This window comes from Bos mutus, chromosome 10 (genome assembly GCF_027580195.1).
Source record: "Bos mutus isolate GX-2022 chromosome 10, NWIPB_WYAK_1.1, whole genome shotgun sequence".
NCBI classification, from domain to species: Eukaryota; Metazoa; Chordata; class Mammalia; order Artiodactyla; family Bovidae; genus Bos; species Bos mutus.
The window spans coordinates 11,152,204-11,164,288 of record NC_091626.1 but is presented as its reverse complement, the minus strand read 5'-3'; the positions used below and the strand labels follow the sequence as shown (position 1 = coordinate 11,164,288).

Genomic DNA, 12,085 nt, shown 5'->3' with positions numbered 1-12,085 from the left:
TTTGACAAAGGAGCAAAAGCAATTTAGTGGAGAAAGGCTAGACTTCAAAAAAGGGTGCTAAAGCCACTGGATATCCACATGCCAATAAGTGCACCCAGACACTGACTATACACCTTTCACAAAAAATAACTCAAAATGGAGCAGAGACCTAAATGTTAAGACATGGAAGAAAATCTTGGTGACCTTGGATTTGGCAATGAAGTTTTAGATACAACCTAAAACATGATCCATTAAAAAAATTATAGAGTTGGATTTCATTACTATTAAAAATTTCTGCTCTACAAAAGACACTGTTAAGAGAATGACGAACAAGCCACAGACTGGAAGAAAATATTTGCAAAACATATATATCTGATAAAGGGCTTGTATCCAAAATATATAAAAGAACTCTTAAAGGGAGTGTATCCAAAATATATAAAAGAACTCTTAAACTCAACAATGAGAAAAAAAGAGAAAAAAAAACATTTACAATATGGGCAAAAGATCTGAGCAGATACCCCACCAAAGAAAATATACAGATGCCAAATAAGCATATTAAAAGATACTCAATATCATATGTCCTTAGGAAGTTGCAAATTAAAACGAAATACCACTACACACCTAACAGAATAGCTACAGTTAAAAAAAGAAAGAAGAAAATTAGCAATACCAAATGTTGGTGGGGATGTGTAGCAGCAGGAACTCATTCGACGTAGGTGGTAATGCAAAATGATACAGTTTGGAGACGGTTTGGCAGTTTTTTACAAACCGAATCAGTCTTAAAATATGATTGAGAAATCATACCCCGAAGATTTAACCCAAATGAGTTGAAAAACCACATCAATAGAGAAAACCTACACACGAGCTTTATAGCAACTTTAATGATAACTGCCAAAACTTGGAAGCAAGCAAGATGTCCTTCAACAGGTGAAGAGATAAACAGTGGTATATCCATACAATGGAATATTACTCAGCAATAAAAAAGAAATGAGCTACCAAGCCATGAAAAGACATGCAAGAATCTTAAAACATACTGCTAATTTTATGCAGCAGCCAATCTGAAAAGGGTACATGCTGTATGATTCTGAAACTGAGCCCCCTCTAAAATCAAGTCCCCCTGACAACTTTATGATTAACTTCTATATCCAAAACTGTATTCCCTTTCTTGTGCCCTCTGACCTCAACTCTGTGCTAACTGAACAGTAATCAACAGTCAGATGACTAAAGTTGCTGTTGCCTATAACACTGTTAACATACTAAAATTGCTGTCATGGATAACTTATCATTAACTTACAGACTCAGGTTTTTTCTCCAGGGCAGGATGAGCTATCAGACCTCCCCACCTCCCCAACACCACCTCCTGGGGTCATGGTCCACCCAACCAGATGTTAGTAAAATGTAGGTATCCTGACTTCTGAAACTACAAGTAAGAAATGTCACAGAAATGTCACTAGACAATGAATAACCCCAGCTTCTCTGTTCTTCTCCCCCAGCTCCTAACTCAGAGACCAAATTGGAGTGGACCTGAGGTTTGTCTCCCACTCACTTGCTCAGCAGCCTGCAATAAATCCTTACCTTGCTGCAGTCACTGTCAGAGCTTGGCTTTCTGTGAAACTCTGACACATGAGCCCTTTTTCTGGGTTACAGTTCTATCTATATGACCCTCAAAAAGGTAAAACTATACAGTAAAAAGATCAGAGGTTGGGGAGTGGCAGAGAAGGATAACTAAGAGGAGTGCAGGGGATTTTTAGGGCTGTGAAACTTTCTGTTTGATAAATAACGATGGATACATGTCATCATACATTTGTCAAAACTCATAGAACTACACAACAAAGAGTGAATCCTACTAAAAAGTATGCACTTTGGTTAATAATAATGTGCCAATATGAATTCATCAACTGTGACAAAGGTGCCACACCAATGTAATACGGTAACAGAGGACACTGAGTACAGAGGAGAAATGAGGAATTCTCTGCGTTGTCTGTTCAACTTTCTGTAATCCTAAACCTGCTCTAAAAAACATCTGTTAAGTTTTTAAGTGAATTCCTTTGTAACAAAAGCAAAAGGGAGACCTTGGTACAACTTAAAATCCAGAAGTTAAAAGAGAAAAGATAAATTTGACCTGATAATATTTTTTTTTTAAAATAGGGAAATTCAAAAGATAAATCACAAACAGGAAAATGTACAGTTTCTATCTCCTTTATATACAGAAAGTACTTTGCAATTAATAAGAAAGTTCAAAATGTGATAGAAAAAAGGGCAAAAATATCCAGCAACAAGTTCAGTTTCATTTCTATGAATAGTATGCAACTGAAAAGAGTACAAGAGAGAAACTGCTTGCCAGGAACTGGGTATTTCAAACTGATGCTCTTAGCACAAACAAGTAGGATGATGGCTTAAGAGGCATTCTCTTTCTTCGTGGAGGAAAAAAAAAGTACAGCTCTGATATTGCATACTATTTATTTAGCACAGTTCTTCAAGATCCTACATATCATTACTGAAAATTTTTGTAAATTACTGTATTCCACAAGTCATTTTTCTTATGCTTTAAACAAAAATGAGGACATTGCCTCTTTAGAATTCTACTTTCCTGATATTTCTTTTTTTTTCTGCCCAGTTTCTTCTTCCTCTATATGTTTGTACTGTCCTAGAATGCTCCCTAGATGACCTACATGTTGACAACACTCCTTAGGAATGCAAATTCCTACAACTGCCTACTGGAGACTCAGATAAGATGAGCATCTGACTTATTAAACTAGACTTATTTTTTCCTGTAACCTTGCCCTTCTTCCTTTGCCTATCTCAGATGGTGATCAGATCAGCATCTGATGGGGTAGAGTGAGGAGGGAAGGAAGGAAAAGAAGAGATCAGGGATTATTCAAATTAATCGCTACCAAATTCAGTTAATTTCACCTCTTAGAGGGCTTTTCTGAGAAGGCAATGGCAACTCACTCCAGTCCTCTTGCCTAGAAAATCCCATGGACCGAGGAGCCTGGTAGGCTACAGTCCATGGGGTCGCAAAGAGTCAGACACAAGCCACTTCACTTTCACTTTTCACTTTCATGCATTGGAGAAGGAAATGGCAACCCACTTCAGTGTTCTTGCCTGTAGAATCCCAGGGACAGGGGAGCCTGGTGGGCTGCTGTCTATGGGGTCACACAGAGTTGGACATGACTGAAGCAACTTAGCAGCAGCAGCAGCAGAGGGCTTTCCTGGTGGCCTGGTGATTAAGAATTTGCCTCTCAATGCAGAGGACGTGGATTTGATCCCTCACTGGGGAACTAAGAGTCCCATAGGCCACGGGGCAACTAAGCCGATGGCCTCAAGCCCGCACACTCTGGAGCCTCTTTTCCACAACTAGAAAGTCTGTGCACCCCAACAAAAGATCCCACGGGACACAACAAAGACTCCTTGTGCCACAAGTAAGACCCAACACAACCAAAAAATAAGTATTTCTTAAAAATTTCACCTCCTCACCATTAAAAAGAAACCTCCTCTTTGCTATCTTTATTTCCCTAGATTCTACAATGGCCACACAATGGTGTCTACATGTGTGTGGATCCCATGGACTTGTCTCTCACCCACCAGAAGGAGCTCTTAAGTGCTAATCCGATCACATCTCTTACTGCCTACAACCTTCTGCTGAACAATCAGGTCAATTAGGACAAAGAGTAAAAGTCACAACCAAGCCTTTATTTACTCACTGCGACAGTGCTAGAGGCAAAAGGGGAGGAGAGACACCAACTCCACAAGCTCCATTCCCTTCCCCAACCACAGAACAGCTCCAGGCCAGAGCCACTGGGCACAGGAGTCATCTCATTCCAAGGAGCCCCAAAGAGCTGGCTCCTATCTCTGATGTGAGCGGGCACCTTCCCTCTATGAGGCCTGCCAGACAAAGCCTGCAGCTGCCTGTGGTTGGGCCTGGAAGATCCATAAGGACTGTGGCCCAGAGCCGGCCTCCTCACCCTTCACTGGCTACCCCAAAGCCTCAATTCCTTCTCATGGTAAACAAAGATCCCCTCCGCTGACCCCATGCCAAGTTCTCTGCTCTCACCTCCTGCTTTACATACATTTGAAACGCCAGTAAAAACTACCCTCTCCAAACTGTCTTGACCTCCCTGCCTGGGCTCATAGTTCCTTCTGCTTCTTCCACCTTTCATTTCTTCACTGAGCAAACCCCTATTTATCCCTTAAGACACACCCCAAATGCTACCTTCCTTCAGGAAGGCTTCTTACCAAATATCCACCCTCATTCTAGACCCAAGGAAATATTCTCTACCCTGTTGACACTTAAGCCCTTTTGAAGCTCTATTTCACTTACTATATAATATTTTCTGTTTATCATATCTGTCTTTGCAACAAAATGCTAAATTCTTAGAGGACAGAACTGTATCTTATTCTGTTTTGCATCTCCAATGCCTTACAAGTATCTGGTATATAGGAGGACCCTGGGGAATATTCTATTTGTGGTATTAGTGTTCTATAAATCAGCCTTTGTACAGCAAAGGAACAGGACACCACAGAAGGATTGAATGACATAAGCCCCACAGGCTACCCAGTTCAGGTATCAGGGTCTCCAGCTCGGGCAGCCTCTCTACATCTACTGCCCAATAGTTTCAAAACCACCTTTGTCATGGAGCTAGCGTGAACCTGCTGCTCCAGAATTTGCTGTCAAACTTGTCAAAGACAACCTTAGTATCCCCTCCCCCATCCCTTAAAGAACCTTTCTCTGATTCGTCACCCTTACTTCTGGGTCAAAGATAGTCAATGGGTGTCCACTGTAAAAAGAGCATAAATGAGTAAGCTTCTTGAGAACTAATATATCTATGACTCAAATTTTTTGCTAAGCTTTTTATCACTCCCACTATCAAGATAGCCATCCCTTCTTTATTCTGGGACAGCCCAGGAGCTCTTTAGAATTCCTTCTTCAAAAGACCATCTCTTATCACTTACAACTGGCTGTTCAGGCCACAGGCCTCAGGGTTCACGGTTAGCAGAGATTTCTAAAGACTATTCACTAATATTAGTACTGGAACATGTGATAACCACAACTTTTCACCTTTGAAGTTGAGAATGTCCTGTAACTTAAATTTCACCCAGGGCTTCCCTCATGGCTCAGCGGGTAAAGAATCTGCTTGCAGTGCAGGAGACACAGGAGATGTAAATTTGATTCCTGGGTTGGGAAGATCCCCTGGAGAAGGCAATGGCAACCCACTCCTGTATTCTTGCCTGGAAAATCCCATGGACAGCAGAGTTTGGTGGGCTACAGTCCATAGTGTCACAAAAAGTCAGACATGACTGAGTGACTAACACTAACTTTCACCCAAAGTCTCATTTTTGTGAGAATCAGGTAGAAGAGAAGGAAGATGGGAGCCACACAGAAAATAAGATACTCAATTTCAGAAAAGGTCTCAGTGGCAAAAGAACCACAGTAAATGTTAAATTGAAAAAGTCCATGCAAAGTCATGTCCTGAAAAGTTGTAGCTGTTAGCTCTGTCACCAAAGATATTACTGCTTCATTTGAGGAGGAATGGACTCCAGGTGAGTCTGAATCCCAGGCCTAATGATTCCGTGCTAGGAGAGTTAAATTAGATTCACTCCCTCAATAAACATTCAATATGTGCTGAGGATATCTGAAATGTTTCTGTACTTACTGAGCAGGCACAGAGCTACAGACTCCAGAAAAAAATCAGGCAGAGGTGAAAAGGAGGCTAGACACTTCAAAAACCCTAGTGGGAATAGCAAAAATGAGCTTCTGACCTGGTAAAATCCTCACTCCACAGACAGAATCAAAGGCAAGAGCAATAGTATGACCCAGGTGGCCATGTTGAACCACTTCCTACTTTTATGCAGAATATTTCCATGTTTCTGTATACTTTGCCATTCAAGAAATTATAGATACCCTACATGGAAAAACAGGCTTCCCTTGTGGCTCAGCTGGTAAAGAATCTGCCTGCAATGTGGGAGTCCTGGGCTTAATCCCTGGGTTGGGAAGATCCCCTGGAGAAGGGAAAGGCTACCAACTCCAGTATCCTTGCCTGGAGAATTCCATGGACTTTTTAGTCCATGGGGTCGCCAGGAGTCAGACAAGACTGAGCAACTTTCACTTCACTACGTGGGAAAACAGACAAGCAATATGTATAAAACTGATGCTTACAAATATAATGTTAAGGCCCTGAAGTATTACAATGGATTGCGATTGTCTAAAATGAAATCAATAGATAAATAACAAATGAGTAAGTAAACAAGTGCCCCCTGAACTTACAAGAGCACATGAGCAACGATAGCATCCACGTCAAACAAGGTATCCGTTGGGAATTCTCTCAGTGGTATGTTGCCCCTGTAAAGCATTACAGAAAGATTTCCTTAGCATTCAATTCACTTGTGGCTCTAACACACTGACTGGAAGTTCTTTGATGTTAGAACCTGTGTCTCATCCACTATCCGATGCACCTACCAGAGCACTGGTCATAACACACACTGAAATACTTACTATACACACCTCATAGACAGGCTCACTTTGAAAAGCTCTGTGGTTGGCAAAAAGACTGGGAAAAAACATGAGTCCCAACAGGGCTTCCTCCTGCCTCCCTTTCTCACAGCATACACAGATGCCCCAAACGGGCTGGGAAGGAGACAAGCAGAAGAGACAAAGAAGGGTCCTTAGCAGTAGGTCCCGGAGGATAAAGGACCTGTCCCTACTTCCTAGGCCAAATCCCAAGAGTTTGCTGACTCAGATTAGAAGACCCCAGTATGGAGAAATCTATAACCTGGAAACCTGTAGACCCCTCAAAAATAAAGTAGTAAGACATTTATTTCACACCTGACCTGACATACCTACTTAGAACATGACATATACTAAGTGCTTACTTACCAGGCATTTGCAGTCAAAGCTTACATAAGATTCTCATATAATATCCAAAACAACCCTGACAGTTAAGTATCATTCTCCTCAATCTATAGATTAGGAAGCCAAAGTGGAGGTAACAAATCTATTACTTAGACTTTTTTGCTAAGCTTCATATGATCCCCATTACACAGAGCTTCCTTCTGGCTTCGTGACATTTCGTATACTTGAATATTTTAGAGGCATAGCTTTATATTTATCCATCCCAGTGAAAAAAAAAACTAGTTTACCTGAATAAATATGCTTTTATCAAATCCTTTTCACTTCCACAGTATCTCGATGTTTCTTCTGTGACACAATTAACCTTTAAAAGATTATATTTAACGCTTAAGAGTGTAGAGCAAATGGCAGAGTTTCTTGGTTAGGGAAACACAAAGGAAAGTTAAATAGTGCAGTGTATCTCCAGATCACATTTCTTATTTTACTTTTTTTCTGACTTATATGCTGTAACTGCTCACTTATACCAAAGAGTTATATTTAATCACGCACAATTCAATTCAATCTTATGAAGGAAGTAGGAGATAATGACGTAGAAAAGGAAGGAAACAATAAAAGCAAGACAAAAAAATCATGGGCAAAAGCCAGGAAACAGAGAAGTGAATGGTAAGTTGGAACCACAGAAGCACCTCAGTAGCTGGAACACAGGTATGACAGATACTGCTGGTTCCCCACCCCAAATCCATCCCACTCTCTTTGCTTCACTAACAGAATGTCACTAATAGCAAGTTCCCCCATTAAAAGACTTTTCCAGACTCCCCCAAAAGCTAAGGATAGGTACATAATGTGCGGAGAAGTCACAGGTTTGGCATTCCTAGAAGGGTCTTAAAGGAGGTTGTCTGATACTCATGCTCTTCCCACTCCTTGATGACAAAGAAAAAAACCTAACAAGACAGGTAGGCACCAGCAGTCATCATGGGCCATAAGGCATCCTTAAAGGAGAAACCCTTGCTAAGGATGGTGCAAAAGAAAGAACGAGTCTGAGTCCCTGATGATTTTAGAGCAGCCACAACACTCTTGATAGTTTACAATGAAGACTCTGTGAAAAATATGAGGACGATCCTGGCAGCAACATGCAGATGAAATGGAAGGTATAGCACAAAGGCAAGGAAGCCAGATGACAGAATATCACATCAGTACAGGTCAAAGCTTCCCTCATAGCTCAGTTGGTAAAGAATCTGCCTGCAATGCAGGAGACCTGGGTTCGATTCCTGGTCAGGAAGATCCTCTGGAGAAGGAAATGGCAACCACTCCAGTATTCTTGCCTGGAGAATTCCACAGAGGAGCCTGGCGGGCTACAGCCCATGGGGTTGCAAGAGTCAAATATGACTTAGCAACTAAACCACCACCACCACAGGTCAAGAAGGGTTTCCCTGGTGACTCAGACTGTAAAGAATTCACCTGCAATGTGGGAGACTAGGTTGGATCCCTGGGTCAGGAAGATCCCCTAGAGGAGGGCATGGCAACCCACTCCAGTATTCATGTCTGCAGAATCCTATGGACAGAGGAGCCTGGCAGGCTCCAGTCTATAGGGTTGCAAGGAGTGGGACACCACTGAGCAACTAACACTTTCACTTTCACAGGTCAAGGCTGACAAGGGCCTGAAGTAAAGCAGAAAAGGACAGAAGAGATTCAAGAGACTTTTCACAAATACAGAAAGTAAAACTAAGAAGACTGAGCGTATAATATGCACCACGGGACATAGAGGGGAAGGAAAGAGAGAGAATGAAGAGGCTGTCAGACAGGGCAAGTGGGTTGCCTGAAACATAACTTACCAAAACTAAGATAGGAAGAACAGTTAGTATTTTGTTTTGGATTTTGTTAAATTTGCATTTGTTAATGGGTTTTTTTTGTTTTGTTTTTGGTTTTTGTTTTCAGGTTAACTTTAATGGAGTTTGAGGAAGCACAGTGACAAGTGGAAAAGCTACATTTGTTTTATTTTTCAAACAGCTACTAAAAGAGAACTGATACCCAGAAAGGTTATGAGGAATAGAGAACCAGAATTAAAAGTCAGAGTATAGTCATAACCAAAAGCCATGAATTTTACTATAATTAAAAAAAAAAATTTTTTTAAAGTCAGAGCATAGGGGATGGTTGATATTATGATAACAGATTTGTCCATTCATTCACTCAAAACACATTTGAACACCTATCGTATGTTAGTCACTATTCTCTTCACTGGGAGCACAGTTAGGTTCCAAATTAAAATCTTTCTCTTTAGAACTCATATTCTAAAAGCAGAGATAGACCATTTAAAAACTAAATAATATGTAATGTTAAGCACTATGAAGGAAAAAAAACTTACTATGGGGATAGTGTATGACAGGACATTTTAGGTAAGAAGGCTTACCTAAAGAAGGCTTATCTTCATCAAAGAAGGATTCTCTGAGGAGGTAACATGTGAACAAAGAACTGAAGTAACGGAATGATGCGTGCAAATATATAAATATGTGGAAGAGATGAGTGGGAAATACCTGCAAAGGCCCTATGGAAAATCTAGCAGGTTCAAGTAACACAAAGACAACTAGCAAGTGCCAGGAACAAACTGAGGAAGGTGGAGGAACAGAAAGTGAGATAAGAGGAAGGCAGTATCCAAAGAGGAGTTTCGATTTTAACACAACTCTAATGGGAAGCCTTTCTGAGATCTGATACATTTGCTTATGTGTGGAGAAGGGTTTGGTGAGACAAAAGTGAAAGGAAAAAGGCCAAATAGGCAGCTGTTGTGGTTTCCCAGAGGAGAAGTGAGGATGTTTGGACAAGATACTGGAAATGAAGATACCGGAAGTGGTCAAGTATGCATGGTTTTGATAGTAGAACCTGAGAGAAAGTGAAAGTCACTCAGTTGTGTCCAACTCTTTGCAACCCTATGGACTGTACAGTCCATGGAATTCTCCAGCCCTGAATACTGGAGTGGGCAGCCTTTCCCTTCTCCAGGGGATTTTCCCAACCCAGGGATTGAACCCAGGTCTCTCGCATTGCGGGCAGATTCTTTACCAGCTGAGCCACAAGGGAAGCCTAAGAATACAGGAGTGGATAGCCTATCCCTTGTCCAGCGGATCTTCCTGACCCAGGAATTGAACTGGGGTCTCCTGATTACAGGCGGATTCTTAACCAGTTGAGCTACCAGGGAAGTAGAACCTGAAGGACTTATTAATGGATTGGTTATGATAGAAAAAAGATGACCCAAAGGTTTTTTGCTTTTAAATCTACATTGATAAAGTAATATAGTCACACCAGCTTTCTTTTGGTTATTATTTGCATGATATATTATTTTTCCTTCATTTACTTTGAGAGTTTCTAAAGTCTTGAAGATGCATTTCTAAATATCTTACAACTGGATTTGGTTGATCATAGAAAAAGCAAGAGAGTTCCAGAAAAACATCTACTTCTGCTTTATTGACTATGCCAAAGCCTTTGACTGTGTGGATCACAATAAACTGCGGAAATTTTTGAAACAGATGGGAATACCAGACCTCCTGATCTGCCTCTTGAGAAATTTGTATGCAGGTCAGGAAGCAACAGTTAGAACTGGACATGGAACAGACTGGTTCCAAATAGGAAAAGGAGTTCATCAAGGCTGTATATTGTCACCCTGTTTATTTAACTTCTATGCAGAGTACATCATGAGAAACGCTGGACTGGAAGAAACACAAGCTGGAATCAAGATTGCCGGGAGAAATATCAATAACCTCAGATATGCGGATGACACCACCCTTATGGCAGAAAGTGAAGAGGAACTCAAAAGCCTCTTGATGAAAGTGAAAGTGGAGAGTGAAAAAGTTGGCTTAAAGCTCAACATTCAGAAAATGAAGATCATGGCATCTGGTCCCACCACTTCATGGGAAATAGATGGGGAAACAGTGGAAACAGTGTCAGACTTTATTTTTCTGGGCTCCAAAATCACTACAGATGGTGACTGCAGCCATGAAATTAGAAGACGCTTACTCCTTGGAAGGAAAGTTATGACCAACCTAGATAGCATATTCAAAAGCAAAGACATTACTTTGCCAACAAAGGTTCGTCTAGTCAAGGCTATGGTTTTTCCTTTGGTCATGTATGGATGTGAGAGTTGGACTGTGAAGAAGGCTGAGCGCCGAAGAATTGATGCTTTTGAACTGTGGTGTTGGAGAAGACTCTTGAGAGTCCCTTGGACTGCAAGGAGATCCAACCAGTCCATTCTAAAGGAGATCAGCCCTGGGATTTCTTTGGAAGGAATGATGCTAAAGCTGAAACTCCAGTACTTTGGCCACCTCATGCGAAGAGTTGACTCATTGGAAAAGACTCTGATGCTGGGAGGGATTGGGGGCAGGAGGAGAAGGGGACGACAGAGGATGGGATGGCTGGATGGCATCAGTGACTCGATGGACGTGAGTCTGAGTGAACTCCAGGAGTTGGTGATGGACAGGGAGGCCTGGCGTGCTGGGATTCATGGGGTCGCAGAGTCGGACACAACTGAGCGACTGATCTGATCTGATCTGATTGTTCCCAGCCTGACAATCGTTTTCTTACCTGGAATATTTAGTCCATTTATAATTTAATGTTTTCTTCATCTACATCTGCCTAAAGAAATCTTAACTTTTGAAGACAATCTCAAAATGCTACTTTTTGTGAAGTCTTTCCCAATACCATAATATGATGTCCACTTTGATAATCATGTAAGATTTCTTTCTTTTAAACCTCTATAGCATTATATTTGTACCTCTTATAATGACCAAGTTCTGCCAGTTATTATAATGGTCTGCAGGAATTCTCTGGCAGTACAGTGGTTGGGACTCCAAGCTTTCACTGCCAAGGGCCCAGATTCAATCCTTGGTCAGGGAGCTAAGATTCCCAAAGGTGTGCAGCGTAACCAAAAAAAAAAAAAAAAAAAAAAAAGGTCTGTGAATGTGTTTTGGATATCTACTCTCCAAAGAAAAGTTTGGGATCTTAGTTATTTTTCCGTCTTGAGAAATGGAGTATTTCCTGCCGTATCAGCAAACAAAGGATGTCACGGTGATCAGCTATTGCAGCCACCACGGAAGGTGAGCCCTGAGAAAACTCAGGATGTGAAAATACAGGATACTGGCACCAGATAGCTGAGGTACGTATCAAAGGAATGATTTCAGTGAGCCCGTTCTTGCATATTCCCATACACAGAAAACCACTAAATTCCTTAACTTGCCATATCTGACTTTCCTTTAATTAACAGCAATCAATTTTGAC

At 41.2% G+C, this 12,085-nt stretch overlaps 1 protein-coding gene across 3 annotated transcripts in view; it reads right to left on the bottom strand.

The window, feature by feature from the left end:
* The window catches only part of TXNDC16 (thioredoxin domain containing 16), a 92,928-nt gene that overhangs the window by 68,840 nt on the left and 12,003 nt on the right, over nucleotides 1-12,085 (bottom strand). For all 3 annotated transcript variants that reach the window (XM_070378494.1, XM_070378493.1, XM_005899959.3), the window contains 2 exons: nucleotides 7,117-7,190; nucleotides 6,245-6,319 (listed from right to left, as the gene is read on the bottom strand). In XM_070378494.1, the coding sequence (XP_070234595.1) occupies nucleotides 6,245-6,319; nucleotides 7,117-7,190 (149 nt within the window). The remainder of the gene's footprint in view (nucleotides 1-6,244; nucleotides 6,320-7,116; nucleotides 7,191-12,085) is intronic.